We start from the raw sequence: 19461 nt of genomic DNA, 5'->3' as shown, positions 1-19461 counted from the left end.
GTAAACATGGAACGTTCGGCCAACGTTGGTCCAAAGGTTCCAAGAATTGCATGCCAACATTCGCATGCATAGCCGTAAACCCATACGGTGATGCTCGTACAGGGAGAATTGAGTTTTCAGTATGTACAACCGTTTCAATACGGGCACATTTTGGTTGTCTGTTTGTGTATCAACGCTTGTGATGGGAACTTTGTGGGATGAACGTTGTCTGAATTGCTCCGCGATAAGGTTGGCACTTATAGGGGGGTTTGACAGGGTATGCGCATGTTTACTGGGGAGATACGTGTATTAGCCGAAGACATAATCCGTCGAACGATCCAATACTTGGAGCAATCACAGTCGGGATTGCTGGCCCGGGTGCAGTGCGGCGAACCTGTGGTGTCACCCGAGTTCGAGTCCCTCTCACGGCCACCCAACACCGGCGGACTCGTACCCGAGCCGGCCCCGGGCCTCCCGTGGGTCGCCTCGGCTTCGAGTGGGTACCTGGTAGCGGTGTGTTAGTGTAGACATCGCCCACTGGGGGGGGGGGGGGAAGACAAAGACGGCCGGGAGTGACGCTGACCCCCCCACCTTCGTGTGCCGCGTCACGCGCCTCATTGCCCACAGGAGCGCGACGCGGTGACACCGGCACGCGTGAGTCTCGCTGGCGCGCCACCAACACTAAGCCACGACTAAGTCTGTAGTTTGTCGAGGTTAGCGCCACGACTAAGTCTGTGGTTTGTCGAGGTTAGCGCCACGACTAAGTCTGTGGTTTGTCGAGGTTAGCGCCACGACTAAGTCTGTGGTTTGTCGAGGTTAGCGCCACGACTAAGTCTGTGGTTTGTCGAGGTTAGCGCCACGACTAAGTCTGTGGTTTGTCGAGGTTAGCGCCACGACTAAGTCTGTAGTTTGTCGAGGTTAGGGCCACGACTAAGTCTGTGGTTTGTCGAGGTTAGCGCCACGACTAAGTCTGTAGTTTGTCGAGGTTAGCGCCACGCTGCGCTACAAACCCGGCTACCCGGGTCTCGATTCCCGCTCCTCACGGCCACTGACGATTGCCAGCCTCTCTCTAAACGAGTTACTACCTGGTGCGCTGTGTGTAGCAAGTAAACATCGCTACAGGGGGGGGGAGACAAAGGCGGCCGGGCGTGGTGCTGGCCACCCACCCCCTCGTGTGCCGTGCCGGCCTTCATAGGTGCTCACTAACATCACTTACCCCTACAGTCTGTTACAGGCTACACGTGAGTGGGGGGGATCTGTGTGTGTGTGTTGTCACCAGCGGTGTCAACGTCGGCCTCTGTAGAGGAGGAGGCTCCTGGTGCACCTAGCCTGGCACAGTAGGGGGCACAGGTGGTGCATCAGACACTCGTCTCAGTCGTCTCAGTCAGTCGACCCGTGGCCACCTGCTGGGTCTGCCCCGAGACCTCCTCCTGCCGGCGGGCGTTCGACACTTCACGTGGCCTCAAGGTGCACGTAGCCTGGCACAAGCGTCGTCGTGGTGACGTCACCGCCAAGGAGTGGCGATTGTTGTTGTTGTTGTCACCGTACGTTGTTGTTAATCTATTTGAGAGGCCGCTCTTGCACATTGCGCCGTGTTGTGTAACTGCGCAAACTTGGAAACGGCGGCGGGTGAGGAGCCGCTCGGCTCTCGTCACTTAACAGTAACAACCGCACTGTATGCAATCGCTAAGCTCCGTAGCACACACTAGAGTGTATATATGTGTGCAATACACTGCATAGCATATCTCTCTGTGCGCGCGTGTGTGTGTAAATAATTGTAATAAAGTGTCGGTAATTATTTTAACACTGCTGCGGTTCACGCGGTGAGTAGGCCCAGGCGCGCTCAGCTGTGCGCTGGCGTGCATCGTTAATTGGAATAAAAGTTGTCGTTGCATTGCTAAGTTATTGTGATGCATAACGTGCACTCGGTTGCCTTGGTTTTCATGTGCACACTGTTGCCTTAGTGTTCATGTGCACACTGTTGTCTTAGTGTTCATGTGCACTCTGTTGCCTTGGTGTTCATGTGCACACTGTTGCCTTAGTGTACATGTGCACACTGTTTGCCTTAGTGTACATGTGCACTCTGTTGCCTTAGTGTTAATGTGCACACTGTTGCCTTAGTGTACATGTGCACACTGTTGCCTTAGTGTTCATGTGAACACTGTTGCCTTAGTGTGCATGTGCACACTGTTGCCTTAGTGTTCATGTGCACACTGTTGCCTTAGTGTTCATGTGCACACTGTTGCCTTAGTGTGCATGTGCACACTGTTGTCTTAGTGTTCATGTGCACTCTGTTGCCTTGGTGTTCATGTGCACACTGTTGCCTTAGTGTTCATGTGCACTTTGTTGCCTTGTGCACTCTTTTGCCTTAGTGTACATGTGCACTCTGTTGCCTTAGTGTTAATGTGCACTCTTGCCCTAGTGTACATGTGCACTCGGTTGCCTTAGTGTACATGTGCACACTGTTGCCTTAGTGTACATGTGCACTCTGTTGCCTTAGTGTTCATGTGCACACTGTTGCCTTAGTGTTCATGTGCACACTGTTGTCTTAGTGTACATGTGCACTCGTTTGCCTTGGTGTTCACGTGCACACTGTTGCCTTAGTGTTCATGTGCACACTGTTGCCTTAGTGTTCATGTGCACACTGTTGTCTTAGTGTACATGTGCACACTGTTGCCTTAGTGTACATGTGCACTCTTGTCTTAGTGTTCATTTGCACACTGTTGCCTTGGTGTTCATGTGCACTCTGTTGCCTTAGTGTCCATGTGCACTCTGTTGCCTTAGTGTTCATGTGCACTCTGTTGCCTTAGTGTCCATGTGCACTCTGTTGCCTTAGTGTACATGTGCACACTGTTGCCTTAGTGTCCATGTGCACACTGTTGCCTTAGTGTTCATGTGTACGCTGTTGCTTTAGTGTACATGAACACTCTGTTGCCTTAGTGTCCATGTGCACTCTGTTGCCTTAGTGTCCATGTGCACACTGTTGCCTTAGTGTTCATGTGGACGCTGTTGCTTTAGTGTCCATGTGCACACTGTTGCCTTAGTGTTCATGTGTACGCTGTTGCTTTAGTGTACATTAACACTCTGTTGCCTTAATGTCCATGTGCACTCTGTTGCCTTAATGTCCATGAACACTCTGTTGCCTTAGTGTACATGTCCAGTGATTAGCGCATTGTGCCACAAACCCTGGCCACTCGAGTTCGATCCCAGGCTATGGGTCGCACGAATTGGTGGTGGCCCCGAGGCCTCCCGCTCAGTCGACTCAGCCCTTGATCTGTGAATGCCAGCACTGGCAAGGGGCGGCCCGGCGTGATTCTGGCCCGATTCTGGCCCGATTCTGGCCCGATTCTGGCCCGATTCTGGCCCCACACCACGTCTAGTCGTGCCCCATGCCGACCTTAATAGGTGCTCGCCAATGTCAATTGTCCCCGACAGTCTGTGCGTCCCAACAGGGCCATGTGTGTCTTTTACGTGCAATACAGTTTGTAATGCTGTTAGCATACACTGCATGCATCTTTTTTGTTTGGCCATAGAATGTAGAACTAAGTAATGTTTGCGCCAACTTCATCAATGTGACATTTGTATGAGGAGATAATATTGGGAGAAAAAAATAACAAGTATAATTTGCCAAACGTCCCAATGTAGCATGATCCTCATGACAATGTTTCACGAGACTCTGCGAAGCTTTCCTGGATAAGTAAATAACTTTACCGTGTTATTGTCACACAATATTGCTGTTGAACGATCTGGGCCCTGAAACCTAAAGCAAAGGTCATGTTCCTGGAATTTCCACTCATTCAAACTGCCTATCCATTTGGTACTACGTGAAGCCACGTTCTCAAGGTGCGGATCATGGCACTTGAAACGATTTGACCTGTAGAGTATTGTTGTGTGGAGACCAAATTGGGAGTGGAGCGGTGGCGGGTTGGTGAGTACTTCGCTGTGTTCGATTCTCTGCCATGGCCAACATCAGCAGCGGGTGAAACGATCCTACTAACCAACAACCCGCATTGTCCATGTGAGGTGAAGAATGGTCCGAAAACCACCATAATTTACAGTGGTTAAACAAGGGGCTGTAAATTATTATAGACCAACCGCTGAATATTTTGCAGCCTATTAATATATCATGTACTGGCCACATATGTGAAGCTATTATTGTAATGCGTTGCCGGTTAAACGGGTGATGCAAGTAATACAGTATTGTGGTTTTGTTTTAATTCCTAGAAAATGTAAGCGTTTGTCAAGATAGTACATGGCACATTGTATATGCCTGTTAAAAAATCACCTTGAATGTGGCCTATCCAATTTTTACGGTGGGCTTCGTACGGTGCAAAATAAGTTCAAATACATATATCTTGTGAGATCTCCCAACGCTACGCAGGGCTGGGTCTCTAAATGATCTCAATTACAACATATCCATCGAGGGTACAGTGATTAACATAACGAGGGAAAGCATATGTGGCATATTTCCCTATTTGCCATGCAGAAGTAACTGTGTTTGAGGAAGTGGTTGATATTACAGGGGAAGTAGCTGAACAGGAGAGGGATTGTGCAATAATTTTAATCGGGATGACTGGTCCATTTCTCCAGGAAAACGTGTAAACATTAGGGCTGTCTTGTGACCAGTTGGCTCTGATAATTTAACACACCGCCATCAGCAGTGGCAACTGATGATGATCCTTATGGGATGACTTGGTCTAAATTTAGTAGTGTATCTGGTGGAGTGGTGTGGTCGTGAACATCAAGAACACGGGATATTAAAGCCACTAGGTGTGCCTGACATTGGCTATATTGCTTCCTCTTGTGCATGGTGGGCTTAATAGGTACTGACTAACATACACAGTACATGCAGCTGACCAGGGGACCTTTGACTTTGTTTCGCACATTTACAATATGACGGGTGATAAAAAAAAGACTGTGGCCATATTACAATGTAATATGAGCCACTTGACTGTGATAACGACTGTGTTTGTTGTGTTCCCACATTACATACTGCAGCAGGCAGGATGGTTGTTGCAGAGAGACCAGCCTACAGCCGGGCTATCTTCAAGATTACTTGGACACCTCTGCTGCTGCTGCTGCTAGTGCCACAGCCTTCACTGCTGGTGCAGGTGGCATCATATGTCCTCCCGGCCACCACGCCACATAGCTGCTACGTCTTCAACCACACAGCGGACTGCAGGTGCCACCCTGCTCTGTACCTTGCATGAGGGGCGGAGGTGCAGCAGTTAGCATGCCATGCCACGAACCCGGCCACCCGAGTTCGATTCCCGCTCACGGCCAACACCGGTGACGATTATCTGAACTGCTCCTGGGACTCTCCTAAGTCGACTCAGCTTCAAATGAGTACCTGGTGGTACGATGTGTAAACATCGCCACCAAGGAAGCAAATGCAGTCGGGCGTGGTGCTAGCCACGCACCCCCTCGTGTGCTGTGCTGACCTTCATAGGTGCTCGCTAACAGCACTTCCCCCAACAGTCTGTCAAGGCTATGCAGGTGATATTTGTCTTTGTGCCTGGCCTACCTACCCAACCACGTAATGTCCACCAGAGCAGACACACACGGCAGAACCTCGGCCAAATTGACTTTTTCTGCAAGCGATATACAAGTTTACTCCCCTGTATTTAACTTCAATAAATGTAACTAATAGTTAACATCAGCCCACAGGCTCTCATGGTATCAGATAATACAAAATAAAGGGGAGTCTACTTGTAGACCACAAGGCATTATTATGATACATTTTTCAGAAATCACTGCATCCATGCTGTCATGTACTTACGCATCTCACAGTCTGTTAGACTGGAGTGGGATGTTAGACCAGGTCCCTGCACTATTATGCCTTTCAGCAGCTCGCATTTGTTTCTGTTAATGTTGCACTTATGCTGTCAGAACATGGAGCAATTACGAGTGACATTAGCATGTGCACGCTTGTCGCTTACACGACCTTTGTTTTTCGCTTTTCCTGCAGACACCGGCAGCTGTCGCACGTTCCAGACAACCTCCCGACCGATCTCACCTCCCTGCTTCTGGAGCACAACAGGCTGCATTCGCTCCAGTCGCACCTTCTCGCTCGCTATCCTGCCCTCCGCTACCTCGAGGCCGGTTACAACTCCATCTCGCAGATATCGCCGAACGACAACCCGTGCGCCGTGCTGCCCAACCTCGCTGTCCTCTCGATTCCGCACAACCAGCTGGGCAAGCTGCACAGCGGGGTTTTCGCGAGCTGCTCCGAGCTCACCGAGCTCGACCTGTCCTTCAACACCCTTCAACGGACGTCGGCCGAAGAAAACATCTTCGCGACGTTGACGGTGACCGATATTTGAAAAGGCTTAACCTGGACCAAGTCATTGGTAGGGACGTGGTAGCTCACGCCTCGTGTTCACCATCACTTTGAATTCGTTTTTACCAGCTCCAGGGACAGCGTGTAACAGGCCCAGAAACTGCCCCAGTCCCCACGCCGGGTGGCGTTTAGGAAGCGGTCTGCAAATAGAGCAGATTTTATTTTTTGCCAAGTGTAATGTAAGCAGGCTTTAGGCTAGGATATTTTAAATGAAATTCGAATAGTGTTTGAACATTTTTGGTTGGGAATATTTTGCACCAACACGACCAGGAAGTTGAGCTAAGCAGAGTGACATCATGGCACGTGTGCCTAGTCAATGTGTCGTTCCTGTGATGTCATGACTGTTCTTGGGTTGGCGCGGCTAAACAAGAAATATAATACTTGGTGAATAGGCTCTGCGATTCATCTTGGAGGATCCATCATGGTTGGTTCATGCAGACTCAACTGCCATGGGGAAACATGCTCTTTGGCCAGGCCCCCTTCCATCCCGGTTCTAGCACGATTCCCAGTGGCTGTGGAAAACGAGGCATCAGGGACTTTGACGACTCTGTTCACGTTTGAGTCTGAATACTGCATGTCTTTTGTCTGACAGTTTATCCAGCTTGCTACATGCAGTGGTCTCTCAGGCTGGTCACAATTGGGAAAAAAAAGTGATTTTCACTTCATTTGGTCAGCCTAGTAAACCTCTCGTGTGCAAAAGTAAATTATGTGCCTTCACGTGGGAGTACAGAATGTTTTGTAGAAGTACATTAAGCAAAGTCTTGTGATTCCCCCCCCCACCATCCCTGGTTATATGGCATGTGTGCCATTGCTCTTGAAGGGAATCCAGAATGGAAAATTCCTTCTCTTTGTGTCTGAACGCCAATGAAGCATGGAAAAAAAAAATATTCCATCTCAAATATCTGGCTTTCAAGAGCATTCACGCCATCATTTTTTGTACAAACTGAACAGCACGCGAGAGGAAAACGCCATATAACCGAACGGGCACATGCCTCATCGTGTGTTTTTCTTCAGAACTTGACGGTGCTGAACATCACTCACAATCATCTTTCGACGGTCAAGATCGGGACCTTCAAGCAGCTGCCCGAGCTCCGTTACCTGAACTACTCGAACAACGTCATCCACACACTCAGAGACCAGGACTTCGTGTTCGTGCAGAACGTCAGCTTATACGCGATTGACCTGTCCCGTAACCCCCTGCAAACTGTGAGTGATGAGGAGGCATGCAGCGGTGTGGGGTCGGATCGGCTGTTGGCGGTGGTCGTGGTTTTTGCAGAGGGAAAAATAATTGAAAGGCTTCTTGTAAAGCTGTGCAAGCAACCTCGAGGGTTTGTTTGCATGTGGGACGACCACTGGAGCTGTCTTGTGTGAAAACTGTTACTGACAAGAAGGGGCCTTTGGCTGGCCGAAAGATGACACGTTGATGCAAGTGGTTTCTGTTGGCCCATGTTCGTCATTGCTAGGTCCGTGGGCCACTGGTGGCCCCTGGTGGCCTTTAGTGCGGCCCCCAACAATACACAAAGGTGAACACACCCATTATCGTGCTGTCAAACCAAATATTTTCAGACGTGTGACATCCCTCACACTGGTGGCTTATCGGCGAAAGTGGCCCGCCTCTGAAAATATATGAAGAACACTGCTGGAGGCCAATGTTGCTGTTTTCTGTTTGGTGCCACAGCTAACAGCACCTGACGGGTGCAGAGAGACATTGGCCTTGATGTAAGGAATTATTTAATGGGCCCTAAATTCACGAGCATGATCTTGACTTACCGATTCTGCTGCTTAAATCTAAAGTGAGTGGACAGTTGGGGACTAATACTGGAAAGGTGCATTCCACAAAACTACAAACTTAATACGAGATGCGGTAAAACATTTGAAAAGTAGATACAGTACTGACATAAGGCACACCAAACAGAATATTATTTGTGAACAAGTATACCTCAGAATGAGTATGCACATGTACAGCCATCTTTGTCAATCCACTGCTGGAAGAGGGCCTTGCCATACCGTGAGGGTTATTTGACCTCACCAACCTGGCCAGTGCAGGTTTGTGGAGGTAGGGAGTATAGTACACCAGTGAATTTTTCTGCACTGCCCTTTTCTGCCCACAGTTTAGTTTTCCATCCTTTAACACCTGTTTTATGAATGGTCGCTATGCATCCAAGCCTTATCCAGGCTCAGTACTGCTTCCATTTTGAGATATTACTAGATTGGGTGCATCCCAGGTGATTTGATCATGGGCACACTGAGTAGGCTGATCGTTAATGAGCATTGCACTTGTGTCTGTATGTGTGCTCAGTTTGATGGGGAAAGGTGGCGCAATGGTGAGTGGACTGCGCTATGAACTCGGTTACCCGAGTTCGATTCCTGCTCACGACCAATGAGAGTGGCAATGGGCCTCCCATTCGTCGATTCAGCCTCAATTGAGTACCCGGTGTGGTGTGTAGTAAACATCGCCACTAGGGAGACAAAGGCGACCGGGTGTGGTGCTGGCCACCCATCCCCTCGTGTACCGTGCCAGCCTTCATTGGTGCTCGCCAACAGCACTTGCCCCTGTTAAGGCTACACGGGGGGGGGATCTTTATCTCTGTCAGTTTGCAGATGGCTGTTTTAAACACGTACTCTTTGACCTGCTGGTGCTGGACTCGACGGCGCTGGGCTCACCCGCCACGAAGCTGACCTCGCTGTGCCAGCAGCTCCAGGGGGCGCCCCTCAAAGCGCTGTCACTTAGGAACGTGCAGCTGCGATCGGTGAAGTCGCAGTCGTTCCGATACCTGTCCTCGTGTCCTCTCCTTGCGAGGCTCGACCTGTCCCACAACGGCCTGACCGCCATCGACGACGACGCCTTCACGGGGCTGCAAAACCTCGAGGAGCTCGTCTTGGAGGGCAACAATCTGCTCAAAATTTCGGGCAACACGTTCAGGGGCCTGAGCGCGCTCAAGTACCTGCACATGGCCAACAGTTCACGGAGTCTCGGCGCAATCGGGAAAGATACTCTGTCTTCCCTGTCCCAGTCACCCCTGCTCTACCTGAATCTGTCCCGCTCGGGGATTACGAAAATTTCCAAAGGCGCCTTTCAGTCCACGCCACTCCTGCAGAGGCTCGACCTAGGGATGAACAAGCTCAACCAGAGGTTAATGGGCAACGAATTCGCCGGGCTGAGCGCCGTGCTGGACATATACATGTCGTACAACACGTACGTGATGCTCACGTCGGGCTCGTTCGCGAACACACCCTCTCTGCGGCGGCTGTGGCTGTCGCGCACGCGTCTCACCAGCCTCGACTCGGAACGGTCGCCATTCTACGGCCTCGTCAACCTCACCTACCTCGACCTGAGCAACAACAACATGAACAAGGTGCTCGGGGACACGTTCCGCGGGCTCGCCGCGCTGCAGACGCTCAAGCTTGGGCACAACAACCTGGCCCGCCTTTGGAAGCACAACAACCCTCCGGTGCTCTATCTCGACGGGCTGCGGCAGCTGCGCTCGCTGGAGCTGCTGTTCAACGGCTTCGACGAGGTTCCGGCGGCAGCCTTTGCCGGCCTCTCCAACCTTCGCTCGCTCGACATGAACTCCAACAACATGGACAAGTTCCCGCCAGGGGTCTTCAACCCGCTGACGAGCCTCGCCTCGCTCGACCTGCGCAGGAACCTCATCACCGGCGTGCAGGAGGAGGTGTTCGGGGAGGTGTTCGGGCACCTCGACGACCTGTGGTTGGGCACGCGAAACCCGTTCGACTGCACGTGCGACAGCCTTGGCTGGTTCGCCAACTGGCTGCGCAACGCCACCGGATCCCCGGGGCACGGGCACGTCCACGTGCCGGGCGCCGACACGGAGTACGTCTGCCGGACGCCGCCCAGCTACTTCAACACGTCTGTGCTGGCGTTCGACACCTTGGCGTGCAAGGACCACGCGCCGTTCTTCGTCATGTACGTGGTCAGCCAGTCGGCGCTGCTGTCCGTCGTCGTCGTGGCGCTGTTCGTCCACTTTCAGGGCTGGCGCTTGGAGTACTTCGCCTCGGTGCTAGTGCACCGCGTGCTTGGCTACGAGTCGCTGCCGTCCGTCAGCGGCGGGGAAGAGGAGGGCCAGGAGGAGGGCGCCGCAAGACGGGCGCAGTACAGGTGCGGTGTCTGCTAGATCTGGGCGACGTTGGTCGAGGCCGTTTTCAATGACGTCGGTTGTTGCTTTGCGCGACCCCGAGCGCCCGCTCGGCCGATGCCAGGACCGCTCTGCGTCACAGAGAAGCGGTTGGTCTCGGCTTAGATTATCGGTACTGCAAATGGCTGAGTGGCTCGAAGCTGCAGACGGTACATGTATTTTATGTATTGGGTAAGCTAGGGCTATTTTACTTTTTAGCCCATTGATTGTCACATCAATCCAACCGTCGATGGAAATACGCACCCTAACATCTATAGGTAGCAGTCCAACACTGCTGTCGACTAGAGCTTCATAGCTCATCGGATTTCTCCAGGATAAATAAAGATTTTAATTATGGCTAACACCCACAGCTCAGTGGAATGAATGTCCTGCTTTGGTATGTTTCAATCCATTTTAAATTTTTGGATGTGGGAGGATACCAGAGTACACAAAGAAGACCCCCCGCACTGGTGGAAGTAACACACTCAAATCCGCACGGATGGGCTCAACGAGCCCGCTTGCTGCCCCGACAGTTTTGTGGCACAAAATCAAAGTGAGCCCCGCCCCCAAACTCACTTCTCCGCACAGCGCTGGCTTCCCAGGCGTGCACCGCCGCCTGCAAGCACGATGATCGGTCGCGCGCGCCCGCATTAACCACTCCCTAACGACGTCCTTGATCGTTTTTCTGCGGTGGCGGCGCAGCTACGACGTGTTCGTCATCTGCTCGAGCGAGGACGAGCACTGGACGAGCAGACACCTGGAGCCGCTGGAAGAAGACGGGATGAAGCTTTGGCTGGAGGAGCGCGACCTGCTGGGCGGAGAGGTGCGCGCCGAAGCGTACAGCACCTGCATGCACCAGAGCCGGCGGGTGCTGGTCGTTGTCACGAGGGCGCTCTTCCGCGACACCTACTACCGCAAGTGAGTTCGCGCGTGGCCGTTCCCGCGACAGGTGGGGGGGAGAGCTGGTTAAAAGCCTCCTCCTTACTGAGGCCCGAATAAAGACTTTCAATAGGACCTTAGCCTCGGACTGTTGGGGAAAGTGCTGTTAGCGAGCACCTATGAAGGCTGGCATAGTACACAAGGGGGTAGGTGGCCAACACTCGGCCCGGCCGCTTTTGTCTCCCTAGTTCCGATGTCTACACATGGCACCAGGTACTCATTTGAGGCCGAGTGGACCTAGGGGAGGCCCAGGGACAGTTCGGATAATCGCCAACTGGTTGTTGACTACGAGCGGGAATAGAACTCGGGTCGCCAGGTTCGTAGTGCAGCGCGCTAAACGCTACACTGCCGCTCCCCACTTGTTAACACAGGCGTCGGGTCGATGCTGTCCACTGCAGTGACAGAAGAAGTGACTGCGTGTGTTGGAAATAGAAACGGTGTTTTGAAGAGGTGCTCGCAGTGACAAATATTAAATTCCGGGCTGCGGGTTGTAGGTTCCCCGGCCCTATGTTAGGTTCATCCAAGGCCCTTTGGCTAGAACCATACTTTTGAGTCTTAACTAAATCTAACTTTTTTATTTTACCAGGTAAGGCCCACTGAGCTATACAACTCTTTTTCCGAAGTGACCCGGCAACAAATGATATCCCAACGAAGTCGCTTATCATCACGTGGCAATTTATGGCAGCCAAATACTCTAAACGCACGTTTCTAAATGTGGAGGGAAAAACCAGAGGACCCGGAGAAAAATCCACGCGATCACGGGGAGAGAGACACGCGAACTCCAAATACACAGGCACCCAGGGTCGGGATGAAACCCACGACCTCCTGTATACCAGGCGAGGGAGTTAACATCACACTGCCAAAACCACAACGGACTTTACACTGCTTGTTCAGCTCTCGTTGGTCAGATTCAAATTTAGTGCTTCTCTGCTTAATGGAGCGAGTGGTTGAAATCCCTTATTCCTTTTGTAGGGGTAAATAAATAATATTCATGATAACGTTTTTCGGGTTAGATCGCATAAATGTGTCGTAAACCCACCTGCACTCGACACTGCCTATCAGTAGGGTTTGTCACGTGAGCAGAACGTGCCAATGAGTTGCTACTTCTGCACACCGGTTGTGTGTTGGAGAGCAAACCCGCAGCATTAGCCATTGATCGCGACGTTCCGCTGGTGTGTTTACGACCAGCATCATGACTCTGCCAGAACCTAAATCTGCGTGTAGGAAACCGATTAAAAATCTTCATTTCATGCTTATCAGCTGCTGGAATATAAACTGATGAGTGAATTTGTTTTGGCTGTCCTCCCTGACTCACTGAAATTCCACATCCCTCTGGCAGGAGCTAATCTATTCCGAAGACCACATTCCTAGATGGAACGGCACTTCATTTGATACAATGACGACTTAATCCCAGACACGCGAGTCGATTGATAAAGAAATGACAACTTTGCGGCGCTCGCACGGATTAGGCCGACAGCCGGTGGTGCGTCCCGCGCTGCCGCCGACAGGTTCGCGGTCGCGCAGGCGCAGAAACGCGCCATCGAGCAGAACCGCGACGACGTTGTGCTGGCGCTGCTGGAGGACATCCCCGAGTTTGAGCTGCACCACAAGCTGTGCCTGCGCGCCGCCATGTTCCCGCGCCGCTGCGTCCTCCGCTGGCCCCAGGATCCCACGCGGCTGCCGCTCTTCCTGCAGCAGCTGCGCGTCGCGCTCGGCAGCGCCTGACGCCCACCCACCCCCCCCGCCCCGCCCCTGGCCCCCTGGCTTGTTTGCCGTCGGGTAAGCTGGCCCCAAAGGTACGACGGTCGAGACCTCGGATGGGTTCGCTTTGCCCATTTTTTTCCCCCCGTTCCGATGATGCACGTGCGCGTATGTCATTCGTTTTTTTTTTTTTAAATCTCCCCGGGGGGTTACGAAAGACCTGATTTCGGGGGAATCCGACTTTACGGAAATGCTCCCGTGAATCGTGTTAAAAAAAAAAAAATACGCGGAAATGTTTGCGTTAGTTACATGAGCTCAAATAGTGCAAAAGTCGGTGAGTTTGCGGATGAACCTCACCGCGCTGTACCAAAACGCCGCCTTCACCGAGCCCGAGCTTCAAGAGGATTAAGGTAAATGGATTTTTAGCATCACGTAATTCTTTTCCTTTTGTAGCATTACGTAATTGCTTGTTTTCTGTACAGTATGTACTGTGTATCCGTGTGTTTGTGTGTGTATGTGTGTGTGTGCGCGTGTGTGTCTTCGCCGGTTGGAAACATTTAGGCTGGCCTGCCTACAATCCATCCTGGGTTTAACCAGGCTGGATTGTGTGAGGAGCTCACAAATCCTTGAAAGATCTGGGCAAGGTCCCATCGGTGAGCTCCTCCGGCAGGCAAGGCTGTGTTGGCTGGGTCATGTAGCTCGCATGCCCAGCCACCGCATGCCGAAACAGCTTTTGTTCGGCCGGATCGAGGGGGCTAAACGGCCACGGCACGGGCTGGAGAAGAGATGGAGTGATGTGGTACGGGAGGACGTGGAGCTGAGTGGACTTGCCGATGACTGGTACCAGCGGTGTCAAGATCGGCCTCTGTGGAGGAGGCTCGTGAAGGACGCTACTGGGCAGTTGGAGGTAGTCGCCCTCCAACAACAACGGAGGGCGGAGGAGTGACGCTCACAACAACGAGCAGAGCGCCGGGTGGCTAAAGCACAGCAGGTTCGCACAGTAGGGGGCACAGGCGGTGCATCAGGCAGCCATCTCAGTCAGTCGACCCGTGGCACCTGGGTCTGCCCCGTGACCTCCTGCCAGCGGGCGTTCGACACTTCACGTGGCCTCAAGGTGCACATGGCCTGGCACAAGCGTCGTGGTGACGTCACCGCCACTTAGTGGCGAATGGCGGTTGTTGTTGTTGTGTGTGTGTAGACGAGCCTACTCCACCTTTGTCTTTGTGTACGTGTGTGTATGTGAAGTCTAGGCCGAGCTGAATCCACTGTAAACATTCGGAAGTGACTGCTTTCTGTTAATATTAAAATCAACAATTGGGTACAGTATATGTTCCATTAGTTTAATGGGTAGTCTTAGGGTAGATAATCAATGAAATGAAAGGAATCATACGAAGTTCAGAGCGTATGTACAGCAATACAGCTAGCGATAGAAAGTGGATGACAACGTGAGACAGTGCTGAGACGAAATGGCAGGAGAGGCACAATTATTTCCGGCTTTGGGATTTTTTTCTTGATTTTGGGGGAAAATTGTTCAGTTTTCCGGCGTACGGAAAAATCGGGTTACGGATATTTCTCAGGAGCCTAACCCTTCCGTAATCCAGGGAACTGCCTGTACATGCACATCATCGGAACGGTAATCGGAAGAAAAAAATTAAACAACTTTTTTGATACCGAGGCTTCCACAAGGCCATGCGGGAGGGCGTGTGGCACAGTTTTGTGCCAGGTATCATAGAGTGGCGGCCGTATTGCTCCAGTTCTCTCTGGTGAGTACAATATCTTTGAAACGCAACGATGCTACGCATCTCTAAAATTAACGGCAAGCCGCTTGCGCGTTCCGAGATTTGGCGGAGAACGGGAAACCCACCCTACAACTTGGAAACGTCTCGGAACGGGAAAGGGTTAACCAGAGCAACGCAGGTTCAGAATCGGACGTCTTGAGATTACCGAGACTGGCCCACTGGGTAGCGGATTCGCTTTCCCAGTGTTTGGTGTTTTTATTATTTTAGCGGCGGGACGAAGTTCCGCGTTTTCATGGCTCAGATGCTTCCCCTCTCACTGCGGAGCTGGTATGCGGATGCTAACGGGGATGACTGGTGCCACGATTGTTACCAAGTCTCTTCACGCAATCTCGGGGTACTTATTGGGATGACTGTCTAACCACAGGCTGCTGCAGGAAACTGAGATGGGGCTTGTTACTTGCGTGATTACACAATGCCAACCTATGGCACTTTGGCCATGTCACTCGCTTCCCCTTGGCTGACCCCGCCAACCGGGTTCTCCGAGCTAGAGAACCTCCTGGGAGGAGGCCAAGAACTCGGCCCCACAGGCCTCACGGCTGCCTCAGGTCAACGGCTACAGTCGAGACTCTCGGGGGGATAGGAAGGGGGCTCGCTTAGCAAACTTTTCCAGGAGGAACCCTCCCACCCGCCCCCCACAGTTTGACACCGGGCGGTGGACATTGCATACCCTCCGCATGCTCCCCTCTACCACCCCGATGTACCCTTACCCTGGATCCACTCATCTCGCTTGACCCATTCGTACAGCTTCGTATGTGGTCACACAGCTGTCCACGTTGCTGTTATGAAGTCCATTTACACGAGGGAATTTCAATGGGAGTGGCTGCCCCTGTCATGCCCCGCCCCCCCCCCATGTCTCATCCCTAATCTGAATTTGTACAGCTTCAGCAGCAACGGTTCGGTAACAAGTTTTAACAACGGCACTGGTGATAATCATTAAGGAATATTTTAGAGGTTTTGTAAGAGAAAAAAGTTTTCTTTAAATTGTCATGGTCAGTCACATCGCAGTCTTGGGCAATGTCCCGAACTTCTGTTACAGTGGTCCACGAAACTAAAACTAAAATGAAGCTCTAACGCATACTGATAATCCATCGATGCCTTGCTGATCTCAAGGAGCATAAACCAGCACGTGAACTTCGCAATGCCTCTTTTGGCTAGTCATCGAACAAAGACCTGCTTTCTGATGCAGTTCTGCAGCCGTCTGGAGCGCTCTTTCAATATCAGTAAGCCACTGGAGCTGTGCACTTTTAAATCTAGATTGAAAATTCATTTCTTTAGAACTGATTTTTATGTTTCGTGTGTCCTTCGCCGCACCTCCGATTAGCACGGTTGGCTACGTACGGTGCGAAAGAAGTTCAACATACATCCAGTGGACCGTTTACTATAATTCCTGGACTCCCACGTGGCTGCAGTGCTTGTGGGCTGCTTCACACACAGCGCTTGTCTGTGCATATTGCAGTTGGCTTTGTAGGTCTTGATAAACAAATAACATTCTCCAGTCTTATGTTTATTTTCACTTTCCCACGGAGGGTTTTCATTTTCGTACGCTTATGCACTTCGGGTTTATTGTTTGTTAATAAGCGAGTAACAAGAACGCGGAGAAAATAAACGTTTTACCAAAACGCGAGGGGCTGTCTTTATTGACCACAAATCGAACATGAAAACACACGAAGTCCGTCCGGGCTACGGAACAGCGACCCCCCCCCCCCCCCACATACAAGCCCGACGCACAGAACAGGGCCGGTCGGCCACGTGGAATCTTAGCGAGCGACCAGCAAATGCCCACCACCATATTCACCGCGTGGGGCCCACACTCTACGACCGGTGGCTTTGGCGAGCGGCGCTCCGAGCACCCCAAACTGAGAAGTATAAACAAATGATGAGAGCCCTACCAAAGTGTCAAGAGGTGGGGGTGAGAGAGATAGGGTTAGGATTGAGGGTAAGTGGGAGGGGTTCTATCATTTATTTAACCATCTCTTTTTCAGAAGTGACCTCATGGCAAATGATAGCTCAACGAAGTGGCTTATGTGGAGATTTATAGCAGCCAAATATTCTAAACGCACGTTTCTAAATGTGGAGGGAAGCGGAGGACCTGGATAAAAATCCACGCGACCATGGGGAGAGAGACACCACAAACTCCAAATATACAGCAGGCGTCAAGGGTCGGGATCGAACCCATGGCCTCCTTTATACTAGGCGAGGGAGTTAATATCGCACCACCATGTCGAGCTGGTTAGCGTTTGGTTGGCCAAATGCTGGTTTGCTCCAATCCCAAAATGCACGCCGCTCCCCCATTGCTCCGTGTGACTTAAGGTTTTCGAACACTTTTCAGTATTTGGTGCTGAGAGCGCTGTTAAAAATCACCGCCACAGTAACTTCATTCGTTGGCTTCCCGCGAGAGAGAAACGGCAAGCGGTAGGGCGGCAGATTCATCACGACGAGCCGTTTTGCGCGTATTAAAGCACAGACCCAATCACAACTTGAGTTTCTCTTACTGCTGGTCGTATACAAATTTTCACATGCAGTTTAAAATTAATTCAATTATATTGTATAGAATTGCCCAGTTTAGGAGTGTAATTTATTCAATAACTTGAGCTGTGTACGCTCGAGTTACTTTTAAGTCGGGCATGATTGTTTGCAAGTCAAGGAGTAGCTGGGTCATGCCAAAACCACCACAGTAAGGCACAAAAGGTCATGGCTGAGCTTCCAGCATGCTATTTTCATCCCTGTCACTAAATCGTGTAACCATCGCGTGTTTCCTATCAATTCCCTTTGTAAAACGTTTGCCAACGAGGAACACACCCGTCTTTGCGTTTAAACACAAAACGTATTCCAAACGGATATCGAAAGTGGCTCCTGTGAAAACAAAAATTGTACCAGGAAAAAAACACACAAACTAAGGCTGCTGAACGAGGCAAATGCATATTTATAATCCTGTTAGTAGCACCAGGCATTTGCACGAACACAAAAAAAATGAACTGGCAAGCGTCAAGTGCCCCAGCTTTGGTACAGCAGAGCTCCAGCAAGCGATTTTGGAAAATAAATGCCAGCCCAGCCAGAGGTCACAGAATTTAGAAATACAATTGTTGACAAAGACATCAATTTGCAGCATAATAAAAAAAACAACAGACTGTCATGCTAATGTAAAAAAACAACTATATAAACGTGCACTTGGGTTAGCGAGAGCATTAATACTTTCATCTGTGATGTATTTGTGATGCATTTACATCACCTTGATTTAATGAAGCCATGCAGCCTGTAACCCATACGTTCAATACAATCACTTTGTTCATTGCTTTGTTCTCTAAACAGAGAAAATCAATGATTCAAACCCTTGCCAGGGTTGTCAAGAGTTATCTTTGGCGTCGGCAAAAGTTGTCAAAATCAACAACCATTTAAAAAGCGGTCGGAGGGGTGCTGGGAGTATTCGGTGATCGAGAGGCAGGGGGGGCTAGACAGAGGGACAGCGAGTCCATGGAGCCAGGCGCTCTGAACATCGCTCAGCTTGTGCGACTTTTCGTCGCGCTTGGGCGTGGCCGGTCGCGAGAAGCTTAAAAGAGCGGCTCGGCCTGGGACAGGCAAACCCCCCCACGGTGCCCTGCACGCTCCCCTGACTTACCCCCGTCGAGTTCCTCACCGTTATTTGAGTCTGGGCACGAGTTACGATCTTAATTCAAAGGCGGCCCCTCGTGCGTCCGTGGACCACCGGTTGCCCTCTCTCTGGCGGGTGGGCGCAGCGGCGGGGTGACGCGGGAGGGTTCGGGGACGCTGGGCGGCTCCCGCTCGCGTCAGAGGCCTCTCGAGTGCGTTGCGGGCTCGTCGCGGCGACGGGTAAAAGGACCGGCGGGTGAAAGGAGGCAGTGAAGGAAGCGAAGCAAGAGGGACAGCAGCAGCAGCGGCGGAAGAGGCGGAGAGAAGAAGAAGCCTTCTGGCTCGTCACGCCGTCTCTGTCATGCCGCACTTTCTCCGGAACTCCTGGCCTCTCTCGTGAATCCACTTGTTGGATACTGTCGGGACGAGCAGGCCGGTGGTGGGGTTCACAAGCACACGCGCACGCACATACACAGATATAAATCACACACGCGTAAATCGTGTGATAGTCGCGTTAACATTCAAAAACTATGATTTCACAAATCGCCATCGTGCTTCGGTAGCCACAATGGTAGTGTGTCGTCGAACATTCCACCCTGGTGAAACGTGCCACGGATGGTACAACAGTGACACAGGAGCCAGGCATGAAACCGTGTAAGGCCAACGTATCGAGGCCTATGTTAGCATGTTAGCACAGGCGGTCTGCGGTTTACGACGGTCTGGTTTATGACAGTCCCCATTTACAACGTTTACATAATGCCATCGTAGATTGATTTATGATGCAGAAAAGAGTAAGTCTGGTTTTCCGATGTGACTTGGCGTGGAGCTTTTGTTATTCCCGAGTGTTTTTGTGGAATTTTACCAATTAAACCATGTTAAATATGGGTGATGAAAGGAAAAACACATATCTGGCAAGTGATGTTTCTACGGTCTATGGGTAAACATGGTCCGATTTACGATGGGGTATCCAGGAACGTAT

General features: G+C 51.2%; 3 protein-coding genes across 8 annotated transcripts in view; 1 reads left to right on the top strand and 2 right to left on the bottom strand.

Moving 5' to 3' along the window:
- LOC116940178 (3-((Z)-2-isocyanoethenyl)-1H-indole synthase-like) overlaps positions 1–1467 on the bottom strand; it is a 45227-nt gene extending 43760 nt beyond the window's left edge. Inside the window, exons 1-2 of the mRNA XM_032949552.2 lie at positions 1256–1467; positions 374–516 (exon numbers count right to left, since the gene is read on the bottom strand). The gene's annotated coding sequence lies outside the window, so the exon portion shown is untranslated. The remainder of the gene's footprint in view (positions 1–373; positions 517–1255) is intronic.
- Positions 543–16513, top strand: LOC116940177 (toll-like receptor 3). The gene is made up of 7 exons (XM_032949540.2): positions 543–633; positions 4978–5161; positions 5948–6287; positions 7334–7525; positions 8914–10439; positions 11158–11373; positions 12903–16513. Exons 2-7 carry the CDS (start codon positions 4986–4988, stop codon positions 13117–13119), a joined length of 2667 nt encoding a protein of 888 aa, XP_032805431.2. The 5' UTR covers positions 543–633; positions 4978–4985; the 3' UTR covers positions 13120–16513.
- P4HA1 (prolyl 4-hydroxylase subunit alpha 1) overlaps positions 16499–19461 on the bottom strand; it is a 42449-nt gene continuing 39486 nt past the window's right edge. For all 6 annotated transcript variants that reach the window (XM_032949537.2, XM_076065575.1, XM_032949535.2 and 3 more), the window contains exon 15: positions 16499–18898. In XM_032949537.2, the coding sequence (XP_032805428.1) occupies positions 18828–18898 (71 nt within the window). In that variant the 3' untranslated portion in view covers positions 16499–18827. The remainder of the gene's footprint in view (positions 18899–19461) is intronic.

This window comes from Petromyzon marinus, chromosome 8 (assembly GCF_048934315.1).
Source record: "Petromyzon marinus isolate PM22_M1 ecotype Great Lakes invasive population chromosome 8, UKy_Petmar_22M1.pri1.0, whole genome shotgun sequence".
Taxonomy (NCBI): Eukaryota; Metazoa; Chordata; class Hyperoartia; order Petromyzontiformes; family Petromyzontidae; genus Petromyzon; species Petromyzon marinus.
This window is presented reverse-complemented; position numbering and strand designations above follow the sequence as displayed.

Bases quoted from the DNA above. Each gene is read 5' to 3' on its own strand.
- LOC116940177 (XM_032949540.2), top strand. From the start codon at position 4,986: ATGGTTGTTGCAGAGAGACCAGCCTACAGCCGGGCTATCTTCAAGATT. The intron at 5,162-5,947 runs GTGCCACCCTGC...CTTTTCCTGCAG, and splicing joins AACCACACAGCGGACTGCAG to ACACCGGCAGCTGTCGCACG. The intron at 11,374-12,902 runs GTGAGTTCGCGC...TGCCGCCGACAG, and splicing joins CGCGACACCTACTACCGCAA to GTTCGCGGTCGCGCAGGCGC.